The sequence below is a fragment of the Anguilla anguilla genome, chromosome 3 (assembly GCF_013347855.1).
Source record: "Anguilla anguilla isolate fAngAng1 chromosome 3, fAngAng1.pri, whole genome shotgun sequence".
Classification (NCBI taxonomy): Eukaryota; Metazoa; Chordata; class Actinopteri; order Anguilliformes; family Anguillidae; genus Anguilla; species Anguilla anguilla.
In genome coordinates this window covers 28049381-28075359 of record NC_049203.1, presented here as the reverse complement: position 1 = coordinate 28075359, position 25979 = coordinate 28049381, and the positions used below count along the sequence as shown (strand labels likewise).

General features: G+C 44.0%; 1 protein-coding gene across 1 annotated transcript; it reads left to right on the top strand.

Annotated features, from left to right (window-relative positions):
• Positions 1-25242, top strand: rpgrb (retinitis pigmentosa GTPase regulator b). Its single transcript, XM_035407974.1, has 17 exons — positions 1-102; positions 901-1026; positions 1700-1792; positions 5147-5209; positions 6038-6196; positions 9006-9155; positions 10429-10587; positions 11121-11276; positions 11657-11781; positions 12363-12554; positions 13546-13732; positions 14146-14255; positions 16406-16471; positions 21958-22191; positions 22739-22787; positions 23430-23548; positions 24095-25242. The coding sequence occupies exons 1-17, from the start codon at positions 72-74 to the stop codon at positions 24317-24319; spliced, it is 2244 nt and encodes a 747-aa protein (XP_035263865.1). The 5' UTR covers positions 1-71; the 3' UTR covers positions 24320-25242.
• The last annotated feature ends 737 nt before the right edge of the window (positions 25243-25979 follow it).

The following is a 25979-nucleotide window of genomic DNA, read 5'->3' as shown; positions in this document are numbered from 1 at the left end:
CTCCGATAGCAACAAAAAACTGAGCCAAAGCCACCGATCTGTACAAGAACAAGACGGGGTGCATTCGAAATATGGCAGGAGAGGCGGAGGACGAAATACCTGGTAAGTGAACTCGCTAGCTTGATCGTAAGCTACTGTAGTCTAGTTAGCTAACATTACAGCAGGAGCTTAGATCATCTTTCGTCTTACGTTATACAGCTGAAAATCAGTATTGTTTGCCTGTCTGGGGAAATTTGTTCACAGGACCGTTACATGTTCATTAATCTATCTAGTGAGGTAAGTTTGCTAGCTTGCTAATTAGCTAGCTAGTCTAAGTTATTTAATAGGACCGAACTTCTGCTGTTTCGTGTTTTGTTTTGGTTCAAAAGTTTATTGTAAGCTTGGTTAGCTAGCTAGCTGGTTGCTTCATCTTTCCTAACGAATAAAGAGGTTGGTTTGCAATAAATCTAAATCTCTAGACTTGTTGCTACTGAGCTAATGTAATGTCAGCCATAATATAAGGGTAGCTATAAATTGTGTTTAGACTTCGACGTAGTTGGTTGAACTACCGAGATGACAGTAATTAGTCGCCAATTAACTTATTAGTTAAATAAGCTGACAGTTGTCGTAAAAGTTCTTCTTACCGTGAAGAATTCCTGACTAGCTTACATTCAGGACAGATATGACTGCAAGCGAAATCTATTGCTGTTACCGCCGACACAAGCAAGTGCACGTTCGCAAAAACCTCTTTTAGATTGCTATAGACTTGTTAAACTAGCTAGAGTTAGTAAAGCATCTAGCCATGTAGCGTGTTAACTAACATTTTTATGGTAGATTTGTTTGTGAGTGTAATTAGCCTACCTACTAGATACCGACATGCTTAATATACAGTATTGTTTTTCTAAAATTCTCTTTCAACAGAATCTGGAGCCGTCTTCACCTTTGGTAAAAGCAAGTTTGCCGATAATGTACCCAGCAAATTCTGGCTGAAAAATGACACACCCCTGCGGATCTCATGTGGGGATGAACATACAGCGTTGATAACAGGTGACAAGCAGAGCATAAAGAGCATCTAAAAATGATTGTCCTGACTGTAACTTGCAGTCTAGCATCTATCCAAATGGAGTGATCGCGTGCGTTTTTGTACATCATTAGCTATTGAAATGGATTAGCATAGACAGTGTACATTACGTTCGGCCGCTACAATCACATGAGTATATACCTCAATTAGCCTTTATTTAGTGGCCAAACTGGTTGTATAGCTAATCGGTTAGAACACCTTTCTAATCAGTTAGAACAGTTGTTATCTTGTTGTCTTCATGTATTGTAAATTCACACATTCCTACGGATAGTTTCTGTAAAATTAAGTGGGCCATGGTCTGTTATATTGAGCTGATAATAATCATTGACGTTTGTTTTACTGTATTCACTGTTTGGAGATGATCAGTCACAGAACACAAATAAAGATGTCTTTGGAAGCACCAGTCCTTTAGTCTTTGCAAAGAACATGCAAGATTACGCAATGGTAAAACAAAGGCAACTCATTCTACATCTCTAAAACAGGGGTGTATGTGCCATTTTTAGAATTGTGCCTGCACAAGCTATTGTTTCAACTTTGAATCTCCATGGGATTAATGGTTGAAGTGAGTGTCCCCTATGTAGCAGCTCATGACATGTTATTTTCACATTTTCAGACGTGTTGTTTTTTTGGCCCCCACAGACAATGGCAAGCTGTATATGTTTGGCAGTAATAACTGGGGCCAGCTTGGCCTGGGAACAAAGACCACAGTGAACAAGCCCACTTGTGTGAAAGGTGAGTCATGCTGAATTTTGTTGCTCCCTTTGTCTGTGTTTTAAGATTTTTGCTAAGTGCAGCAAGTGTGTTCTGTTGTTCTGCTGGCATCCACAGCTGCTGCCTCTTTGATGATGGGTGTCTCTTGCAAGCAACAGAAAGCATCTTTAAATTTAGATAGATCTTATTTGTAAAAAGTGCAAAAGTCCCCTTCAAGAAACCAGGTTAATGCCACAGCCATCTGATATACATTTGCTGCTTTGTTAAAGCTGATAAACAATTGCAATTTCTCTTTTAAATAATCAGAACTCATCCTTGCCAGCAGCCATAACACCATGTAACTTGTTCCTGCTGAATGGTGGAAGCTAAGTAGGTGTGGGCTTGGTTAGTACTAGGATAAGAAACTTAAATTGCTGCTGGAAGTGGTATTGGTGGGCATGTTGGGTGCGATCTTTCCTCTGGTCAACTAAACCCCAAAGCCGCTGTGCAGTGATGGGAATACTGTGCTGTAGGAGACTGTGTCTTCCAGATGAGATGTTCCACCGAGGTCCGTACTCACTGGGGTCATTGAAGATCCCATGACACTCATCGAAAGAGTAGGGGGTTCCCCAGTGTCCTGGCTAAATTCCCAACCTGGCTTCTCAACCTGCCTGCTAAGCATTCCCTGATTTAATTGGCTAAAAGTCGTTCTCTCCCCGTCCACCTAAGCTGATGTGTGGGAAGCACCTGGCGCAAAATGGCTGCCGTGCATCACCCAGGGGGGTGCTACATACTGGTGCTAGCTGAGGCAAGTTTCCCCCTCAGTATGTAAAGCACTTTGAGTTGCCGGCTGGTGAGAAAAGCACTATATAAATGCAAGGAATTAATTAGTCTTTTTTTTTTTTTACACCTATTTTCATTCTCTGTGCTGTGATCAAAACGGTGATACAATCTTTTCTTAAATGCACTGTGAAAGGAACAAGGCTGTTTTGAGTAGCGTTTTAGATCAAGGAATGTACAGCCAGAATGGCCCGTTTCCAAGGTAACTCTTGGGTTCATAAAATGTGTAACTGTTTGAGTGCGCTTATGGAGGCTGGAGCACGGCTGGGTGACAGTGGAGTGGGCTGTTGCTGGGAGTGTTCTTGGATAGTCCTTTCCCACAGATCTTAAGCAGTACCATAGAGAAAACTGCACTGCGCTTCCTCATAACGTTCCTCTGTAGCAGGGGTGATCCATTTTAGAATTTTGTTCCAATTTCCATTCTTAATTAGTCCGCCAGCCCAATTATTTATTTAAGCTGACATTTTTCATAAAGTAGATAATATAGATACAAGTACATGCATCCTTGGTGGAAACATTTTTCTGTAACCAGATACAGTATTGAATCTGAATTTTTTGGGTTGTACGGCTGTTTAAAAAAAACAAACAAACATGCCATCATCTCCTCTCTCCCATTCTCTCACCACTGGCATGCCCACAAACGTCTTTTATTGTCGGATTTATTATCATGACAGCCAGATATGGCACAAGTCATGACCGTGTCTGAAATAGCTTGCTATGAGTCAACTGCATAAATCATTTATTCAGTTATTCAAAATCTTATTTACGCTGAACTCATGCATTTTGCCCCCCTGGAGCGGCATTTTATTTCTGGTAGAACTTGAGCAGTAGAGTACCTGAACTGATCACACAAACCGCTTGTATTCAGTAGGAGTGACAGCCTGTGACTGGCTATGTCTGATGGACTGGTGGACCCATTGACTGCAAGTGCCTGCCTGTTGTAGTCTTTAGTAAAGCAGGTACCTGGAGCATGCGCACTAGTTTGGGGCTATATCTCAGCACTCACTACAGGCAGAGATGGCTGAGAGCTGTCTGAGAGCTCATTTTAATCTAGGTAACAGCTACAAGTAGAAATTCATTTTATGTTGAAATTCCCCTTTAAGCCAGAATATTTTCTTGGACCAAAATGACAGCAAACGCCCAATGGCCATTCTAGACTGGACTTTTGCACCTCTGATGCAGTATATTTTACATTTACAGTGTTGCTTAGCATATTTTTGGAATTGAGTATTTCAGGGCTTCCCAACATTTTCCTGGTGACCCCCGAGAAATCTTTATTTTTGTTTTAGCCATATCCCTAATTATTTAAGGTAACTGAGAGCACGCGTGTGTAGATCTGTCCCCTGATTGCTATTGTCTTTTTTTTTTAAGCTGTTGTTTCCCACAGGCAGATGCTAGATTTCAGTAACCAGATGTTAGATTTCAATAAATCCAGATTTTGCGCAGTTATGACTCTAATGTGCTTTTTGCCTGTCAGTCACCCAGTCACAGTCCCTCAGGTGTATATAATGTAGCATGTGAGTTAATAGCTCATTAGGTTCTGGAAATTGCTATACCCTCAGAGGAGAAGCCAGCATACACAGGTGTCCCCCAGGGCTGGCTTTAGGAATCTCTGGGATATTATTTTTTTTAAATGTAAATCCTTTAATCTTTGCTTTGCATTGCGTTTACACAGGATTATGAGGAAATGGCAGTACACTCAAGCCTAAAACTAGGGTCTTTTTTCTTCTCAGTAAGGAGCCCTGTATATTGGTATATGATACTGTTATGCTGACTGAATTAGGCTACGTTTTAGTTTGATGCACATCAAAAATGCAGATCTAGGAATTTCCTCCCTCCACATGTGGACTGAATGTGCTGTAATACAGCTAGATATCCACTGGAGACCCAATCAGCACCTCCGTGCTGTAGGGTGTTGTTTCTTAAAGGGAAAACTAAGCGCTATTTTCTCGCCTGTTCTTGCCGCAACATGACAACCATAATATTGTGTGCCAAAGCTCTTGAAATAGGTGACAGCAGTTTTGAGGTGCATATGAACAATGAGTAGAAAGGCTGCAGTGTCAACGAAAACAGTTGTCTTGTTTCATTTAAAAAAGATAATGTTAAAAGGGAATGTAAGGAACTGCAGTGGGCATCAGAACACTGAGGTGCAGTCATGCTACATTTGTGCTGTGACGTAGCCTGTGGCTTCACGGGTTAATTTCTGCTTGGACAGTGGATTTTTCGCTCCTCTGGGAGAGGGCATCTCAGGTGGTATTAACAAAAGCCATTTTCTTCAAAAAATGAAAAATTTCTTTTTTCAGATGCACATTCATTTTTTCCATGCTCTCAACATATGTGCAAAGAATGTGTGATTACTTTTTTCGGAATTCTAGACCTGAACCTCTCAGTTTACAGTTTTCAAAATGGAAATATACCTTGGTGTCTGAGTGTCAGAAATCTGTTCATGAACAGTCATGAGTATTTAGCAGTTTCTTAATTCATATAGCTTTTAAAATTAAACTTGTGGAGATGCATAATCTAAAATCATGATTCTGCTCTTTATTTTTTCTGAAGCCTTGAAGTCTGAGAAGGTGAAGCTTGCTGCTTGTGGGAGAAATCACACGATAGTGTACACATGTAAGTGCACATTTTTATTTTAGGACTTTTACTGTGATTAGCCTAGATGTTTATCAATCAAAATTGTGGCAACAAAAGTGGGCTGCTGGGTGGCTCAACCTGTTAAGGTAGTGTCCTAGCACACGGACGGGCCCCACGGTCTGGTTTTGAATCCGGTGCCGGCAGGCATGCAAAGCAGCGCACAGTTGGCTCTAGCGCCACCAAGCGATGGGATGGTTTCATTTCCCAGGTCAACAGCCTGTCATCACTCACCAGCCACTCCCACAAGGGCATCTGTTGAGCTGCACATGAAGTGTATTCCTCTGACTCATGTCTGTGTAAGCCCAGCTGTCAGTTCGGGAGAGCACAGACAGGCACGTGCTTTGGAGGAGAGCACGGTCTGTATTCCCAGATCGATAGTAGAGTTTGCAGCCACAAGCTGATATATTTCAATTCGAAATTCCAAATTGGAGAGAAAGAGGGGAAAAGATCAAGAAGGAAGAAATGTGAAAATTGTACGTGTGTGTGTGTGTATTTGTGTGTATACTGATTGAAAATAATACTTTTTTTTTTTAAGAACCTTTTTAAGGATCACTTGAAAGTACCACTGGTGTCTTATACGAGAAGGGCTAGAGTATGGGACTGGCTTCTATTTCATAATGCCACTAAAACCACCAAATTTTGATCCAAGACCATAATTAGTTGATTCGTTTATTGGTGTGTTTTAGCACCAGGCAAGAAAAACAGTCTGCACCCACTCTAGCCGTCCTCAGGTAAGATCGGACGCCCATGATTTGGAGCCTTGGGTGTAGCACTCATCGATATGGTGGTAATGCCTGCGTATCACAGCTCAGGGGAACGTGTACACAACTGGGGGCAACAGCGAGGGTCAGCTGGGCCTTGGAAACTGTGAAGAGAAGACGTCCTTCCACCGGGTGGACTTCTTCAGCAGCCATGCTCCCATCAGAATGCTGGCAGCAGGGTCCAACACCTCCGCGGCTCTCACAGGTAAGACCTGCTCGCCCGCCTTTGGCTCTGCTTAGACTGGAGAAGGGAAGCACTGTCCACCCACAAGCATCCCTGCTCCTTAAACCGGTGGCTTATCACGTGCCACAACGACATGATCAATGTTTTGACCAGCACCCGGGTCTTCGTCAGGTGATGGTCAATAATGAGTTTGCATTTTAAATGCATCCAGACCATTGTGCTTTTTTGGTGATGCTATGAATGTGCTGCAAATATGAATGCCTGAACGCAGGATACGGATGCAGAGTTTTTCCTGCACCGTGATTTCTGTCCAGTTTTGGCTATTTATATTGTGCCTCTATGGAGTTAATCAATGTAAGCTTCTTGAATTAGAGACACAAGGAACATGGGAGACCTGCTTTGGACGGTCAAATAGTGTAAGATACGTGTGTGTTAGGTGTGTGTAGGTGCATTGGTTCTTGTTATGTAGATGTTTTAACTGTCACTACAGTCAAGTGGAGTACATGAGGCAACACTAAAGGAAGTGGATTTACAGGAAATGCATTTACAGTGGTTGTTAGAGGACAGTGGCTATCCATTAAAGTTTTGGCTAACATTAACCCCACAACACACTGACAACTGACTTTTAATTATGCCTTTGGCAGGGCTAGGACAATGGGCTAGGAACTGGGCTTGTTACCTCGGTTGGATTCCAATCTAGGACACTACTGCTGTACCTTGAGCAAGGTACTTAAGCTGATTTGCCTCAGTACCTGGCTGTATTAAAGGATGTAAAAAATGCAAAAGCTGTTTATAAATGGAGGCAAAAAGTACACAAGCGAGCAGGGACTGGTTGACTGTGGAGTTGTTTCCCTAGCGTTCCCTAGTCTGTCAGGGTTCTGTCTGAATAATGAGATCATCGATAACGTTTGCCTAAAGAAAGCAAAATGTCAACGTCAAATGTTGTTTTTGGTCCTGCTTTAACGTACTTGGCTGATGTCACCAGCCGAGAAGAAGGGTAGCCAACCGTGCGCCACTTTTCAGTCCTTTCAACTCCCTCCGCTCTCTCCACTGACCAAAAGCCAGACCAGTGTTCACTCTTGTTTTCCCATGACTTTTATGACTCAGCTCTTGAGATGGATTGTAGGGCTTGTTTGTTCTAGTGCTGATTGGGCGTAGCTGGATCTCTAGTGGAGCTGTGCGTTTAACAACAAAGTCAGCCATTTCTTCTTTGTAAAGCCTGATTTATACTTTGTCGCACGACCCCTATGACAAGTGTTGCATGACAAAAACGATGTATTTTCAGAACTTCATACTTTGTCGCACAGTGTTGATTGGACAGCCAAGTAGAACATCAAAATTCAATGTCGTGGATATGTCTTTATTTTCAATTTACCTGAGTGACAGATCGTCTTCTTTTTTCTGTTTGCATCATTGTTTTAAACAAAAGTATAGCCTATATAAAATTTATTCCTCCCCTATTTCTCAGTAATTTCACCGGGCGCCGCAATGTTTTCACGGATGTAAACATCAGCTGTCTCGTTACCATAGACAACAGAACCCTCTCCGCAGCCCTTTGCCGAAGTATAAATGCAAAACATCATTTTTGTCGCGCGACACTTGTCGAAAGGGGTCGTGCGACGAAATTTAAATCAGGCTCAACTCAACTGGCAACCGGCTGTTCGTTTCATTCCTCAGAAAAAGATTTGCGTGTTATTGGCTCAGAGGCATTGTTGGAGGCACTGTCGCCTCACAGCAATAACGTCCTGTATTTGAATCCCAGCCTGGGCCTTTCTGTGTGGAGTTTGCGTGTTCTCCCCGTGTCCGTATGGGTTACCTCCGGGTACTCTGGTTTCCTCCCACGGTCCAAAGACGTGCAGGTAGGCTAATTGGAGACTCTAAATTGCCCATAGGTATGAGTGTGTGAGTGAATGGTGAGTGTGCCCTGCGATAGATTGGTGGCCTGTCCAGGGTGTATTCCTGCCTCTTGCCCAATGCATGCTGGGATAAGCTCCAGCATTCCCCTGCGACCCTGCTGAGGATAAGCGGGTATAGATAATGGATGGATGGAAAAGTAATACTTTTATACTCTGTGTCTTTCAGCAAGCTCTGTTGATGTATTTATTTATTTTTTTTAATGATTTGTCTATGTTAAAATTTACACTTAGCAACTCTGAAATAGGGCACCACGTTTTGGAAGGGAGTGTGTCCTGTCTGTTTTCCCCTTGGTTGACAGCGGTGTCAGCAGTGAGTGCAAGCATTGGGGAACAAATCCTGGTACAATAAAATTATTAAATTTAAATTAGTGTAAGCAAGTGTAATTGTATTTGTTACTATATGTTATTGCTTATATACTGTATATTGTTTTAAATGATTGTTTTATTATTTTAAATAATAGATTTTAAATATATTGTGCTGTGTTTATATATCTGTTTATTCTTCAATCTAAACATTGCGAAGAAACATTGGAGAAGCATCAAGTGTGGATTAAAAAGCATGAAGACACACCTTTTATCCTGGCTTTTAGCTGCTTTGCTTTTTATTATATTGATCTATGATGTCCCTAAATTGTTTCTCTTTAGTATGTTTTATGGTTTTGTCTCATGTCTTGTTTTTTATCACTACCATGTTTTAGCACTGGGGTCTGATTATCTATTCACTGCTCTGTTTTTTGTGTGCTTTCTCTCTGAAAGCACTTAGGGCTGCAGTGTATTGCATGAAAGGTCTTAACAATTTGGCACCATTATTATTATTATTAGTAGCAGTAGTAGTCGTAGTAGAAGTTGTAGTAGTAGTACTATTATGAATGTAATGATTGATTGTTATTATTTTCTGTTGCTTTGTTCCCCAGAGGACGGGAGGCTGTACATGTGGGGCGATAACACGGAGGGTCAGATTGGCCTGGGGGCTCAGGCCCACGCCGTGACCCCTCAGGAGGTGGCTGTGGGGAGGCCCGTGTCCTGGGTGTCCTGCGGGTACTACCACTCGGCCCTGGTCACCGGTACGGCGCTCCGCCTCCCTCGGCCTCCGCCGCCCGCTCTCGGCCTCTGCCTCCCGCTCTCAGGCTCCACCTCCCTCAGCCTCCGCAGCCCGCTCTCAGGCTCCGCCTCCCGCTCTCAGGCTACGCCTCCCTCGGCCTCCGCTGCCTGCTCTCAGGCTCCGCCGCCCGCTCTCAGGCTCCGCCTCCCTCTCTCAGGCTCCGCCTCCCTCGGCCTCCGCCGCCCGCTCTCGGCCTCTGCCTCCCGCTCTCAGGCTCCACCTCCCTCAGCCTCCGCAGCCCGCTCTCAGGCTCCGCCTCCCGCTCTCAGGCTACGCCTCCCTCGGCCTCCGCTGCCTGCTCTCAGGCTCCGCCGCCCGCTCTCAGGCTACGCCTCCCGCTCTCAGGCTACGCCTCCCTCGGCCTCCGCTGCCTGCTCTCAGGCTCCGCCGCCCGCTCTCAGGCTCCGCCTCCCTCTCTCAGGCTCCGCCTCCCTCGGCCTCCGCTGCCCGCTCTCAGGCTCCGCCTCCCTCGGCCTCCGCCCGCCCGCTCTCAGGCTCCGCCTCCCGCTCTCGGCCTCCGCCGCCCGCTGTCAGCCTCCGCCTCCCGCTCTCAGGCTCCGCCGCGCCGTGTTAGCGGACGCGCAGGGGAAATTGATGGCTGTAGCGTCCAACCTTTCCAGGGAGAATATGGATGTACTCGCGCGCTGTTTAACTGTCCCCAGTGATTCACTGACTCTAAGCAGTGCTATTGAAAGAAACTTAGCAGCCTCTGGGTTCATTCTTTCTCCTCAGCTAGCGCTATTATTTACCCTGCCTCCGCGCATCCTTATTGAATCGGCTAATGCATTACGGCGCGCTACAGCAGTGCTGAGAAGGCGCCAGCCCTCGGCCTGGATCCCCGTGTGCGGTGGCTTTTGTTCCAACCTTAATCGCGATTCCTGAATTATAAAGAGCTGTCAGCTGATTTTAAATAGATTACAATTTCTCATTTCAAATATCTAATGAGGGATTATTTACCACCTTAATTCCACATTCTGCCAGAAGATATTTATATTGTCCATATTCATTGTAGGACTTGATCGGTTCAGTTTAGTCGGCTCAGTTCAACAGCTGAGGCTTCCATTTCCTGTAGTGTGCCGTGGCCAATGATGTCTTTAGAAAGAGGTTACCCTTTTGTATTGATTAAGTGACAGGACTGTTTGCAAGGGGACCTGGGACACGTAGGAATACATGTGGACCTGGGCTTGAATCCCTGTGATTAAGGCCCTGTTCCCCGTTTCCTGTCGCCGCTGCAGCCGACGGGGACCTGTACACGTTCGGGGAGCGCGACAACGGGAAGCTGGGCCTGCCTCCCGAATTGCTGGACAAGCACAGGGTCCCGCAGATGGTGCCGGCGATTCCAGACGGGGTCCTGCAGGTGGCCTGTGGAGGAGGGCACACCGTGGCTCTCACAGGTACAGTAAAGGCCCCTAATAAATACCACCGGGCCCAAGAGGCGCTTTTACACGCTTTTTCAGGAGGAGTTTTTTTCAGCTTGAACTCCCATCTTCTGACAGCTTTTGTGGTCTGAGATTCAGCATGGCATATCATGAGTCGAAGTGAAAAAAGATGGATCTGCTCGACCGGCTCGCAGTTCATTGTTGCAGAGTCATTTGATTTGTTTGCTGTTGCGTTAATGGCTTTCATGTGTACATACTGGTTTTAATTGTGTCCCTACAAAGAGCTTTTAAGCTAAATTTTTTCGAAAACAATGTGTGTTCGACATAGGTAGTTTACATAATGAATGGTACACAATGACATGACCAGGCCATCTGCCATCTAGCCTTGTTAATTTCATATAGACCGTATAGTATCCAGCACAGTGTCAGCCTGGAGCCAAACAGCCCGAGGGTCTCTACCCTCCGCCTGCAGTAATAACCAGACCCTTCGGCAGGCCTGGCCTCCTAACATGGCTCCCGTCTGAGGCTCTGCCCCTCTTGCGTTCCAGAGGACGACGTGTACACGTTCGGGCTGGGCCAGTTCGGGCAGCTGGGCCACGGCACCTTCACCTCCGAGTCCCCCCTGCCCCGAGCGGTGGAGCACTTCCGGAAGGGGCGGGTCAAGCACGCGGCGTGCGGAGAGAACCACACGGCGGTCATCACAGGCAAGCCGCCTCCCCGCACCTCCCTGCGCCTCCCCGCGCCTCCTCCTCCCCTCCGTTCGCACGGCTCGCGCGCCCCGGGGAGAGCTGTTTGGATCGAATTAATTTCCATTATCGCTCATTCGATCAGCGCTGGCGGTCGAGAATGCAGGTGACGGGGACGGCGGCGGGGAAGCTCTCTCGCCGCTCCGTTAGCGAGCGTTCAGCGGCGCGGGAAGCCAATCGGCGGCGTTTAGCCGCGATCGAACGCAATCGTTCCAGAGCCGTTCGCCAGACGGGAGGGAACGGAGCGGGGGGGAGCGCGTGGGATGCCGCGCGTCTGAGCCGCGATTCGGGTAAATCTTCCCCGGGTTCTTATTTTCCCTCTCTCGCCCCGGCTCCAGACAAGGGCCTTCTCTACACGTTCGGGGACGGGAGGCATGGAAAACTGGGCCTGGGAGAGGAGAATTTTACCAACCAGTTTGAGCCGACGCTCTGCCCGCGCTTCCTCAGATACTGTGTGCAGACGGTGAGCGACCGCCTCTCATTCCCCACCTGCCAGCCAATCCCCCGCACTGCAGTGCTGCGTGGGACTCTTTATCGTTTACTTATCTTGCATTTAAGCTGCCAGAATCATATGTAGGAGTGAAATATATATAATCTCTCTTCCAGGTCAGCCCTGGCCAAGTGGGCAGCTCAGTGTACAGAACATGTACAGTATATAGTACACACTCGCAGACAGTGATGATGGTAACATTTAAGCCATATATTAGTTATGCCCCTTCTGCAATGTTTCCTGGCTTATTGATAATAAGTTTTTTTGCAGTGAAGTGAAGGTGTCTGCCCAAGCACACAGCTCTGCTCTCGGTGGCTTTTAGACATTTTGGGTGGTGTTCAGAGCAATGCACTCTGGGGTGGCCGGCAAGCTCCATTGAATTTTATGCATGCCGGGTCATGCTAAGAGACATCGGTTGCCATGCTGACTGGTGTGTGTGTGTGTGTCTGTGGGTGTGGATTGGTGTGTGTGTGTGGGTGTGTGTGTATGTGTGTGTCTGTGTCTGTACATGTGTGTGTGCGTGGATGGGTGTGCGTGCGTGTGTGATGATCCAGGTAGCGTGCGGTGGCTGTCACATGCTGGTGCTGGCCACGCCCAGGCCCAAGGACACACAGGACGTGTCTCTGGAGGAGGACGATGTGATTGACGGCTACCTGGAGAAGTCCCACACGGAGCTCCTGGGGGACAGCATCGCCTCCAGCACCCTGAACCGGAGCCTGTCCGCACGGGTGCGGCGGAGGGAGAGGGTGGGTCATCAGTCACTGAATGTGTGTGTTTGGTGAAAACAGTTTTACTGTAGTTTGATATAGGAGCGATTAGCATAGCAGCATTAGCATAAACAGCTGTTTAGGTACTTAAGTCCAAGTAACTGGGTGGGATAAAAAAAATCATGCCCTTGCCCCCTATGACTACAGTTGTGCTCTTAAACAAACATTTTCACCAGGAAGTTAAGATAACCCCAGGGTAAGGTCAGCGTGATGCAGTTGTGAATGAAGATTAGGGGCTAATGGCTCCTTTAGCCCTGGGCTATGAATGTTCTGGAGTACTCTTACCCCAGGGCTAAACAGTGTGAAAACCCTATCTGTTGCCTGATTTGTTCTGTGTGTAATGGTGCTGGCTTTTTTGGGGATGGGGGAGGGAGGAGGGAGAGGGGGCGTTATTGAAGAAGGGCTCTGGCATTGAGAATAATTTGACAGTTGCTGTGAGAAATGTAACTCGAGCTATCGGAATACATGGACACCCCAGCTTAGTTTAACACTAGTGTCAGTTTTACGTGTGTTCCACAAGGGGTCAGCATTCTATCACCCAATAGTCGTTCCAATGGCAGGTACACTGTTCTCTGCATTGCTAAACCACCAGTGAAAACACATTTGTAGAGCTATGCACTTTTATGAGTAACTGTGAATAGTTTGGTTAATTAAAACCACATAATATAGTAAGAAATCTCGATCAGTGTTACGGTCTGTGTGCGTACTTATAACTCGTTTCTATTTAGCTGTTCAGGGGAATTGTTAAGGACCAGGTTTGTGCAAAAAATCTGTTGCACAAAGTGATCTGGCCTCCTACTGTGCGATTATATTCTTACAACATTTTTCAGCTCGGTGCTTATTTCCTGTGTTACTGAACATCTGTTCTTGTTATTCCTGTCAGGACTCCTGTGTAAACTGCTCTGCACTAGAATGGCTGGCCCACGATAACGAGTAATAATGATAATAGCGATGCTATGATGTCTTTCAGGAGCGATCTCCAGAGCCGTTTGGGCTGATGTACCGCACCTTGCCCCCTCTCACCTCCGCCAGCCTGAACGCCTCCCTGCCCACACGCATCCGGACCCTCCCCCCCAGACGCCTCCCCAGAGACCTGCCCGATGGAAAGATCCGGAATGGCATTCGCCCCTTGAAGGACCTTCTGTCTGCTAAGAACGGTACTGCACTTGACATCAACGGCGGAGTTACTTCTGTTCTCATTTGAGTATGACAGTGCAAGGACAATGATCTGTCATTATTTAAACAAGACAAGTATGCCTCTATGTTCTCATTAGGTGGTCAGTATTTTCAGGTTCCTACCACAGATCCATGCCCGTGTGTTTGTTTCAAATTCCCAAGGGGGATCAGGGTTGGGTCGATTCTATGTCAATTCAGTGAGCTCAGGAAATGAATTTTAATGTAATGGATGGGAAATCCACTTGATATTCCATGTTGCATTTTACAAAACTGTTGACTCAAGGAAAGTAAAAGGAATGCCGTCTCAGATTTAGCCAACCCGGTCAAAATAGTCTGTTGAATCACTGCTGTGTTATTGGTGCCTGTTGCCTGACACACATTATTCCAATTACAGGAAAGTTGCTTCACGAAAAGGCCACGGACGAGAAGCCCCCTGTCGGCGAAAACGCAGACGACAGTGAGAGCTTGAAAGAGTTCGGGAACAGCACTGACCTGCTTAACATGGTGAGTGCGGTTTACTCTTTTCACCTTCCCTTGTGTCTGGTAGAGACACAGGAGTCCAAACGGAGTGGCTAAATAAACTTCTCCAAATTATTACGAGTTTAGGCGCACACTAGGTGGCTGGCATGCATGCGTGTGTCCAGAGGCTTCGCATTACCGCGGCTGGGACTTGGCACTGAGGCCCGAAGGCTCGTGCAATCTGAAAGCGATCAAAAAATGACGAATTGCAAAAATGTAAAACTAGGAAATGAACCCAGACTCCTAGCAGGCTGATTTTGCGGTTCACAAAAACAGAGTGGTGCATTTAGGCGCTACTGTGTCAGCTCTATTTCCTGTCTCTGCACTGTAAAGCGTGACGCGCATCGTGTTGTACCATCAGAACAGCAGTTATTGTCATTGTCACTACCTCTCCCTGGTATTCCCCCACACACCCAGACAGTTGGAGTGCTGATCTAGGATCAGTTTTGCTTACAGTTAATTAGGCTGCTATATGGGAAAATACAGGGGAAATCTGGCCCTAGACCAGCACTCTGAGAGCCTTTGGGAATGTGCACCCACGTTATTACAGTCAGGGCAACTGCTTATTGACCAACATTTCCTGTTATATTGACTTGATCACTGCCCCCATCCATTCTTTTAGAGAGGAAGGCACACCACCTTGACGAGTAATTCCTGTTAATTGAAAAACAATTTGTTAGCCGCTGTCCATCCGACGAAACTGAAGTCCATATGCAATATTTGAGACGGGGGCTAATGTGACGGATGCTCTCAGTCATTAGCTCACTTTGTTTATCTCATAGTGATCAGTTAAGTGGCCAGGATGCTCCTAATGTGCCGTGCTAAGTAGAAAAGGATTTCATTATTTAAAAACAGACTTCTGCTGAGGAAAGTGCTTTTCTTTGCCCAGGAGTGCTCTTAAATGTCAGTAACCATGGCGATAAATAATTTTGGTTGCTTTTATGTCACCACTCTTGTTTCCCTGTCATTATCTGCTGATATTAAGTGGGGTGCGTTATTTCAAAAATAGCATTTTTCGTTTTGTTCTCAGTATTTGGTGTTAGCCAGTCTTTATAGTTCTGAACTGCATTTATGAAATATTACAAATTTTTATAGAACAGTATTAATTAATTTTTATTTTTAATAATAGGTGTTGGATTTCAAATTCAGCAATTACCTATCATAATTTTGAAGCCATTTCTGTTGTGTAAAAACACACAAACAATTTTCTAGATTAAAATCATGCATAATGAAAAAATACAAAGGTTGTTCATCGCATGTAATGGAATACACTACAATATAATTTATGTAAATGTGGACTTTTCTGGCAATGTAATGGCCAACATTTATATATAGATCTTGTTAAATGCAATGGTATGGTTATTGAAACATGGCTAAAAGAAATTGATTATGACAATAAGAACTTCTAAATTGGTAAGAAAAATAGGGCAAAAGCAGAATGGCACCAAAGTTGATAACAGACATGCTGGTGCCGTAAAACCAGAGAGCACTTAAACTGACCAATCTGGCCTGGCCTCCCGTGCTCTATTTCCCGAAGGCTGCTTTTAAGAGAAGAAAAGGCTGCTTTTATTACTTACGGCCTGCAACTCTGGAACAGTCTCCCGTAGTACAGGCCATTAGAGCCTCTTTTTAAATTGGGATGACTAAAAATTTCACTGAGGTTATTTACGTATTATTTTATTGTTTTTTTTATTTTTTATTCCTTCTTCGCTGTCCTATTGTTTTGATTGTACTTTTATAAATGCGTTATGGGGATTCATGACAGTTTTTTTATTTTTTTTTTCATTTCCGTCATATCTGGTTTTTATGGTTTTTAACCCTAAAGACTATTCTTTGTCTTGTTTTCTGTAATCTAAAGATATAAAAATTATATTTTAATATCAATTTTTCCTACTTTACTGCATTTAAATGTTTAATGTATATATTACAATGATAAATTTATTCCACAGCAGTGTATATTTAAAAAATGTAATGACTGAATGCATAAATAGTTTGTATATTTGTAATGTTATAATGTTACTTGATCTTGATTAATATTGTAGTGCATTCCATTTCAGTAACTTATGAAATTTGTCAGTGTTTCTTAGTCATTGACAGCAATTCTAAATTCTCACATTACTCCTGTTTTGGGACAGACCCATGTGATGAAGATGGACCCCAGGGACAATACCGTGACCTTCTCACCTGTTCACAAGGATAAGGTGAGTCTGAGCACAAGAAGACCTAAAGCACAGGAAGTGCTGCTGATTCTGTTGGTGTGATTTATGCTACCAAAACCAGTCTGTTAAGGCAACCGCTCTACTCTGTGACTGGCATTGCGGACCTTAAGCCTTGGTTAAACCCACGGTGAACTGTGATTTGTGATTTTTACAGTTCTGTATTTGTTTTGAGTTAAGCTTTTCTGTGTCTTTCGAAGTACATGCACTTAAGTACACTATTGAGTTTAATTTTACTGCAATGCGCTGTTTCCGAAATCTTCAGAAATTTCATAAAGATGCATGACAGCATATGCCGTACACCCTCAGCAAAGCTGGTTGAGAACATAGTAACATTATATTACATAATGATAAATACATTCCTTTCAGCCCATCTAGGCTCATCATTTACCTACATGTGTGGTGGATTGAATCATGTAAATAGATGGCAGTTTCATGGTTATGAGTAGCTCATTCCACCCAAAAGCATGCGTAGGATCCGCTCAGTGACGTATCATTCATTGTTGAGTGGAGTCGTGGAACTTGCTATCAAATTAGTGGCAAAAACCAGCTCCTCAAGTGTGTTTTTCTCACTTTGGATTTCCTTAGGGATTGGGTTGGGGGGATAAATACTTTCCCTATTTCCCATCTCCCAAGCTTTGTTTGGGGGAAATGATACAATTGTCAGCTTAAAAGAAAACTTTTGAAAAGAGAGGGTTACAGAGTCACTTCAGAGCAGACAGAAGAGGCTTTCATCCACAGCAGGCTTTGCTTGGAGCGGCTGTGTTTTTACCGTCACCCCTCTTTCTTCATCTTCATTTCTGAGCCACTTTTCTGTGGCTTTGACTTTCATCTCTCTGTTTTTCAGCTTTGAGTTTCAGCACTTATCTGCCTCCTTGCCCGTTCGCTCATTTCTCTAGCTCTCCCTGTTTTTACCTTCTGCTTTCTGCTGGTGGGATGGAAGACTGCTAAAGTTGTGAAAAAGGTGTGGTAAAGTGGTTAAGAGGGCGCATGAGTGGGCTCCTCCAGGGAGGAGGCACAAATTTGGACCCCAGATGAACCCTGCCTGCCGAGCTTCTGGGGGGCTTCGGCTTTGGATTTCTGTTGTCCCCAAACTCTGCTCAAACGGGGGCCCCGACAGAGGACTCGCTGGAATGCTGGCGGGGGCAAGGAGAATATTCTCACAGTGACGAAAGAGCCATAGCCTGTGAGCCCCGAAGCCAGCACCACTGAGCCCAGAGGGAGAGCCCAATCTGGGAGCAGCTGGCACAGTGAGGTCGAAAACAGAATTTCTGACAGAAGAGAAAAAAAACCGGCCTGCCAGTTGTGCAGCAGAACACAGAGAGACTAAAAGCAAATCCACAGAAGAGAAGAGGAAAACAGAAAATGCGGGCAGTCACGTAATGCCTGAGAGTCATTCAATCAAGTGAAGAGCACAAAAGTCCATAGCTGGCCCGTTGAGATCAAGGATAAACCTGATGAGAGGAGGGCAGAAGTAAAACCACTGAGACCAAAAGTAAACCTTCATGTGTTGAAAGCAAAGCTGTAGAGGTCAAAGGCAAAGTGGTTGTGGTCAAAATGAAAACTTTTTAAATTTTTTATTTAACCTTTATTTATCCAGGGTAGGTTCGCTGAGAACGGATGCTCTTTTGCAGGAACGCCCTGCTTCACACTCACACACATTCACACCTGGGAGCTGCCCAGTACAACCACAATCCACTGAGAAGCTCCACTGGAGGGAGAGAACATTTTTTAGCCAATTAAATCAGGGGATGATTATGTGGCAAGTTTTTTGCGAGAGCCAGATCCGGGATTTTAGCCAGGACACCAGGAAACCCCCTACTCTTTGCAAATAGTGTCATGGGATCTTTAATGACCACAGTGAGTCAAGACCTCGGTTTAACGTCTCATCCGAAAGACGACATCTCCTATAGCACAGTGTCCCCATCACTGCACTGGGGCATTGGGGTTTATTTGACCAGAGGGAAGATTGCCCCCTGCTGGCCCACCAACACCACGTCCAGCAGCAACTCAGTATTCCCTGGTGGTCTCCCATCCAAGTACAAACCAAGCACACACTTTCTTAACTTCAGCCAGTCGGCAGGAGCAGAGTGCGTGGTGGTATGGCTGCGGCTTAAATGGAGGTTAAATGGAAACCAGGTGGTTGAAAACTAAAGCTGTTGGGATCAAAAGTGGAACTGTGGATGTAAAATCCACACCAATGGTGGAAGTTGAAAGTAAACTCAGGGAAGTGAAAAGCATTTCTGAAAAAACAAAAGTAAGCCTACAGAACTGAAAATGAAATCTAAACAAGAAATGGAAATCACTCATGTAAAGGTCACAAGCAAACCTGCAAAGGTGAAAATCACACCTGTAGAGGCTAAGAAATCAAAGGAAGATTAAGTTAAATGAGTGGAAGTTGGAAGTTCAGACAAAGGAAAAAGCAAATCCAAGGAAGCAAAGTAAAAGCCCAGAGATGTGAGAGTTCATACAGATGGAAAGTGAAGAGCTTTGAGGTGCAAAGCACACCTAGAAGAATTTTAGTTAAATCTACATCAGAAAGCCAAATGATAACTAATCCACCAGGCCTTAACAAGACTGAAGTACTGTTATCCAGTGGCTTGCTACAGCTGACAATGTCTTTTGCCCCAAAGAGCAAAACCCCCATAGGCCTTAAATTGACAACAGAGCCACCAGCACCCAAGAGGCAGGGGGTGATGGGGTGGTTAAAAAGGAGATTGTGGCTGAAGAGCAGGCAAAACATAAAGATGGAGACAGAATTTAAACCAGGAGGAATACGAATGGTAGAGTTTATGAAAAGATGATGGATAAGAGGGGGGAGAAGAAGAACAAAGAAGGAAAGAAGTAGGAGAGAAAAATGGGAGTGCGTTTGAGGCAAGAGGAAAGTGGAATGAGACTGAACAGGAGGAGGAAGGAAGGGAGGAATGGTGAGTTTCAGAGCAGGAGGAAGAAGGGCAGCATAGCATAGAAGTGGTAGAGGGAGGAGGTGAGGAAGAGGATGCAGACAACGAGAGAGCGAGGAAGCAGGGTAGAAGAGGAAGCCGGAGAGGATATAGAAGATGAGGAAGAGGCTAAATGGAAGGGAGAGGAAGAGGAGGAGGAAGAGGGTGAGGAGGCGAATGAAGAGGGTGAAGAAAAAGAGGATGAAGGAATGGGGCAAGACGATGCTGAGAAAGGGAGAAGGATAGGGTGGGAGAGAAGGAGAAGGGGAAAGGGAAGTTGGTGACGAGGAACAAGATCAGGAAGAAGTGGGAGAGGACAATGAAAATGGGGGTGAAGAAGAAGAGGAAAAGGAGGGGAAGCAGAGGAGGAAGGACACAGAGGAAGAAGGATGAAAGTAAAGAATAAGGTGAACATGTGAAGAACTGGTGTAGGGAAAAGGAGAAGGTGAAGAGGAAGAGGAATGTGCATACCGCTGCCCTGAACTGGCAGTTTGTAAAAAATGAGCCCTTTAGAGGAAGCAAGTGCTTGATGAGAACATTATCCAGTGTAGCCAGGGCTGTTATTTTTGAATGAGGGTATTGGCCAACACTGGTGACTGGTGAGTGATGCTTGTTGTACCTGGGTCCACTGAGATGGGCAGGGAGTGATACAGTGGGGAATCGGGACTGTGGTATCTTCTAAACTTGAATGCAAACGGCATCTTGTGCTATAGGGAACACAGTTTATTTTGGCATACAGCCTCCTGAACCATGGTGGCAGACTCCATGCTCAGTTACTGGCTTTCCGTGGGTTCCCTGGCTGCCCCAGTCCTTCCTCTTTGATTGTCTTCCCGAGCGCTGTAAACAGGCGCCTGTATACTCCCTGTGTTTTACAGCTGTCAGCTTCACTCGCTCCCTCTGATGGGGAAAACACAGGTGAGTGGCCGGTCATAGCCCCAACATGGACCGGTGGCTTTGCAGCTGGTAGTGTTACATTACATTACATTACAGGCATTTAGCAGACGCTCTTATCCAGAGCGACTTGCACGACTTTTTACATAGCATTTTACATTGTATCCATTTATACAGCTGGATATATACTGAAGCAATTTCGGTTAAGTACCTTGCTCAAGGGTACAACGGCAGTGTCCTTACCCGGGAATCGAACCTGCGATCTTTCGGTTACAAGCCCAGTTCCTTACCCACTGTGCTACACTCCACTCCAGAAGAAGATTTAACTCCCATCAGTTTGCTTGCTGAAGGTGCAAACTACTGTTCTTCTGCATAATCTTTACTACTGCTACTTGTTCTTCTTTTAATTCTTATTATTCTTATTCTAGTTCTTCTGAGCCTCATACAGTAAGATAGAAATATGAACTTTCACTTCTATAAACTCCTTGACCCCTATTCCATTGCTTGTATGTTGTTAAGTGATATTCTTCATACTTTTTGAGCTATGAAGGTTATAAAAATATAATAGCTCAATTATGAAAACTTTGGTGGAACTCCACAAATTCTACAAACTCCACCCCAGAATTCCTAACTGGTCATAAAATAGACTGCCATTACCACTAATACAGCCACCACTACCTCTACCACTACTTTCAGTTCTGAGGCTGAAGTGCTTGCTATACTTTTGGGAAACAAGAATATACTGTGCCATTGTAATTATATCGCTTGGACCTTTGGTAAGGAAACTGCTTCTTCTGGGACTATATATCTCGTTTTAAGTCGTATTACCCTGCAAATTTAAAGTTGTTTTTCCTTCCTGTGTGACCTTCCGGTAGCGGTAATCCCTTCATCATCCCATAAAGAACTTTGTTCTTGTTTGTCTTGTTTTGCAGCCAGCACCCAGAGCAAGATGCTTGTAATTCATTCGTTTATAGGGTTCCTTAAAGTGCAGATTCCTCCCGATGATGTAGGTGGGAAGGAATGTTGTTTAAATACGAAAAGTATAATCATTTGTGCTCCTGCCTACTTGTTTTTTCCTTCTTCTTTTAAATCAGTCACATATTCATGTGAATATTTGTTGAGCAGGTTGTCATGTTGATAGAGTTCCTGTCTTTTACACTTCAGCTTGAAGCAGAGGAAGAGTGTACGCACAGCCATTTCCATGTTTCCTTTACCTGAAGCCTCTATGGTTTATTGTAGAGTCTTTGTCAGTGATGTCTTTGAGATGGTGGTTAAACAGTTGATGGGTATTTTATTTCAATCAGAAGACTAGTTATGAGTGACAGAATTGTAAAAATAAAAACCATTTTATTTATAGAATGAATTTATGAAAGTGAATCAAGCTGTCTCCTTTTTTTTAAATAGATAAACTAGCATTTAATTATGTTATTGGAATTTGGTAGCTGGTCTTATCCAGAGCAACTTACACAATTTTACAATTTTCTAAGCCCAGTTACCTCACCACTACACTGCACTACCACATTGGACATACAGGAACAACAGGCATTCAGGGAAATGGGGTGCGTTTTTCTTTTAAAAAACAGCTGTTGCATTCCTCTGCTGTCTGAAGTGACTAATGGTTGCTGCTGCCTTAAACAGGAAATTGGGCATACAACACCTGAGGAGAGTGAGGAAAATGAAGAGGATGAGGAAGATGAAGATGAGGAAGAAGATGAGGAGGAGGAGGAGGAGGAGGAGGATGAGGAAGAGGAGGAGGAAGAGGAAGAGGAGAATGAAGATGAGGCAGCAACAGAGGACCCTCAGGATAAACTGGGAGAGAAGGGGACTCATCCAGTTGAGAACAATGACCATTGTCTAGGAACTAAAACCCAGGTACAGTTCACAGTTCCACTCTTCCTGTGTTCTCCCTGGTGTACACGTTGAGAAGGTGCTGCCTTATCTTACACTGTCATACCAACTTCTGATACTAATTTTGATCTCAAAAAATGAAGATTTCTTAAGCCGGCAACACCGACATGGTGTATCTGTTAAATGTAGGGCAATAACAAGTGGTTCACCCATTGAAACCAATAAGAGAAATATTGAGAAATATTGACTGCTCGATCACAAAAACTACATGTCAGGACATTTTATGAATATATTATAACAGTTTAAATTGTTTGCATTTAACACTCATTTTCTCAAAGTCAATTACCTTGAGAATCCTGGTTTATTTACTGTGCATAGCTGCAACCTTACTTTCTGTTTGTACACGTGTAATGTCTATATGCAAAAAATGGATGAGTACAGTACATGTCAATGGCAGTATTTTTCCCTTTGAAACATCATTAAATTGAAATATTGGATTATTACACAAGGTATTACCATGGCAGTTCCTGTTTTGATTTGTTACCATTCTACAACCATTTCTTATCCTCAGGAATCTGAAATCATAAAAGAAGAAACTGTTGTGGATGGTGTGCAGAAAGGTAAGCTATTTCTATATTTTGTATATATTTTGTAAGTTAAATACTGAGTTAAATACTGATTTCAGTTTGTTTATTTTTGCAATTCATCAGCTAGGGGGGAAGGTCAAATATTATTCCTGGGGTCTACCTCCATCACAGGGGTTTGTCTCAAAATGAGGGCAAGATGAAAATTTAGGACTTCAGTCACTGAGAATACTACTAATAGTCTCTGGATTTTATTGGGCAAATATTCAAATTATTTCCCATTTCAGGCATTATATTATGTATAGTTTTTTTAAAATACTCTGCTGTGAAATGTCATTATAATTTAGAAAAGTTGTACATTCAGTTTCCTTAAGTCTATCACAATTTTAGCGTATTTGTTTTTAAATCTGTCGATTTCCATCTTGGACTGATATATATCTTTAAGGAAGGCTGCAGTGTGAAATCAGTGACAGATATCCTGAGCTCATAAAGAAACAGATTATAATGCTTGTATTATAAAAACATTTCAATGTGATTATTTCTGCTTAGCACCCTTGGTAAATAATATTTACATTATAATTATGGTGAACACTGTAAACCAGCTAACAGTAGGAATATCATCAGCATTTTACTGGCCCGAAATGATGACAGATAATAGTAATGTATCTTTTTTTGTAGCCTCTGAAGTTGAAGAGAATAACAGTTCAGGAACGGAAGTAAAGCCAAACTCCAATAAGAGGTCAGAGAATGGCACAAAAGAGGTGAAATCCAGAGGCCTGTTTGGGTCTGGTCGAAAGGTAGGTTTCTGAAAATTTTACAGTAGAAACTGCAGCTTAGGTTTGTTTACTACGGAAGAGGATTAGGGCCACGTGCAATTTTTTTTTGAGTTCTGACTTTAAAGTCAGAATTCTGACTTTAATCTCAGAATTCTGACTTTAAAGTCAGAACTCAAAAAAAAAGTTCACATGTGACCCTAATCCTCTTCCGTAGTTTACTCCTGAAAAATTGAGAAGAATCGTATTTCCCAGAATCCCATTTAAACAGCCCCTTCCTGAAATGGGATGTCCTGCAAAGTGTATACACGTGATTTAATCAAGATCAGATTAAAAAAACTTTTCAGCATTTCACAAAATATTTTTTGGAATTGCACACATTATGGGCGCTTTCAGTAATTGCAATTTTTGAATGCTTTGTTTTGAAATTTTTGTCATTGTGTTTTCCTAAAAGCCTCCACATTTGCAGTTTATTGGAGCATATTGCCTTCTGTAAAGTACAGTCAGAGACAGTGCACTGAGGTTATAACTGCCCCTTGTCCCTGTCCCTCTCTCCACCCTCCGGGGCAGATCTCTCTGTTCAAACGGCCGTCGGCGGCAGGGCAGGGCAAGCGGGGGGGCGAGGCCCCGGCTGAGGGGCGGCCCGCCGATGGGCCGCCCGGCCAGGCGAGGAGCGAGGTGCTGCTGGGGAAGATCGGCCGCAGTGACACTCAGCCGCTGCCTAGAGGGCAGCAGAGAGCGCCGGACTCCGGCGGCAGGCAGGGCTCGCACTCTGCCACCTGCACTCTGCTCTGACCCGAGCAGCCCCGTGTTCCACTCAACGTGCCTTGTGGGGACAGAATCAAACGGAAAGCCGCTTCGTTGGACTGTTAATGACTACAATGTTCATTTTTACAATCGTGGTGCTGTCTTACGTTAGATCACACGCTTCTAAAATCTGCACAAAATCACATCAGTCCTTAAGCTTTCAAGCAGTTGCACATTAGTGATTTTCCTGTTATTGTTCATGACAGGGAAGACATTCTGGAAGATCATATAACCCAACCATAGTTCATTCAGTGGTGACCAGTACCCAATCTGATCCATTCCCCACAGAAAAACACACTGTTTTAATGCTTTTGTTACAGTTTTGTTATGTATTTGTGTGAACTGTAAATATGTACAATACTCAAGAGCAGTGGTCATCATATTGTGTAGGTTAGTGATTTTCAAGTGTGTACTGAATTTTTTAAATTGTGAAACTTTTCAAGGGAACTGATTTATTTATAATGGATTTGAACAATCTTGATGCACAATGGCACTTTAATAACTTTGTATTAGAGCCTTTTTCAGGGAGACATAATTTGAATTTTTGCTTTTGTTTTGTGAAGTCCAAAAGTATTTTTGATTAATCATCTCACTAACTTATTTATTCAGTTTGGATGTGTTTCAATTTGGTAACAGTAAAATACTTATACATTTGCATCATTCTTGTTTTATTTTATTCTACTATTGAACTCAACACACAGTGGGTAATATTTCAGAAAATGTGTAGAATTTTTTTGTTTCTGCATTACAAACTGCTTAGTGTATGCATTACCACTTTTTCTGTCAAATTTTCAAAGAATCAGTCCACCACTCACTTTACCAAAGTAATTGGAAAACATAACTCTCCAGTATTCTGGATCACTACCTATTCAATTTGTTCAATTATAAAGTAATAAATGAAAGGCACTCTATGTTTGCAATGACATCCATACTGGCCTTTTTGTTCTCTGGAGCCCCTAGTGGTAGCCGTGCGGTACAGCATGAAAGTCAGGAAATGTAGGGGCAATGCGGTTTCTTGGATCATATCTAACTACAAGCCACAGAGAATGGAAAACCCTGAAGTACCTTACTGGGGGTGTGGCTCTGGTGGTCAGTGGGTACCTTTCTGGTGCATACGTCCAGTTGATGAAGGCCATTCCCTTCTAGTAAGGGGCCTCTGAGAGTACAGTATAGTGCAGGCGTTTTAGCAATTCTGCCTATCTTGGTGTGCAAGATTCAGCTGTAGAGCTGTTGGCTGCGTTTCAGAAGCTTTTGTGCTGGTCCAACGGGGTCTGCATTCGACAATGGAGCAGTCAAGCACAACTCATTTTCAGCTAACAGTGCCTCACTCTCAAGTGAAATTTGTTCCCGGTGGAAATGAATAGAGCACTGCCGTGGAAAGAGAAATGTGCATTGGGCAAACGTTTTCACTCCGAGGAGTCCTAGCTATTCCTCATGATGAAATGAAGTACAGGAAGTGTTAGTATTGCATTGATGAGAAATGTGCACAACACATGAATAATTAGTTATGTTCCGTCCTGTACTCTGTAATCCCCAGAGATCAGTCAAAAGAAACTAATCCCCATCAAAGCCTACTTGATTTAATATTTCAGTGGTGTAGCTGAGCAGGCCTACACGCTTTATTGCTGTAATGTGTGTTTGCTGACTA

Bases quoted from the DNA above. Each gene is read 5' to 3' on its own strand.
- rpgrb (XM_035407974.1), top strand. From the start codon at position 72: ATGGCAGGAGAGGCGGAGGACGAAATACCTG. The intron at 11,277-11,656 runs GCAAGCCGCCTC...CCCCGGCTCCAG, and splicing joins CCACACGGCGGTCATCACAG to ACAAGGGCCTTCTCTACACG. The intron at 22,788-23,429 runs GTAAGCTATTTC...CTTTTTTTGTAG, and splicing joins TGTGGATGGTGTGCAGAAAG to CCTCTGAAGTTGAAGAGAAT.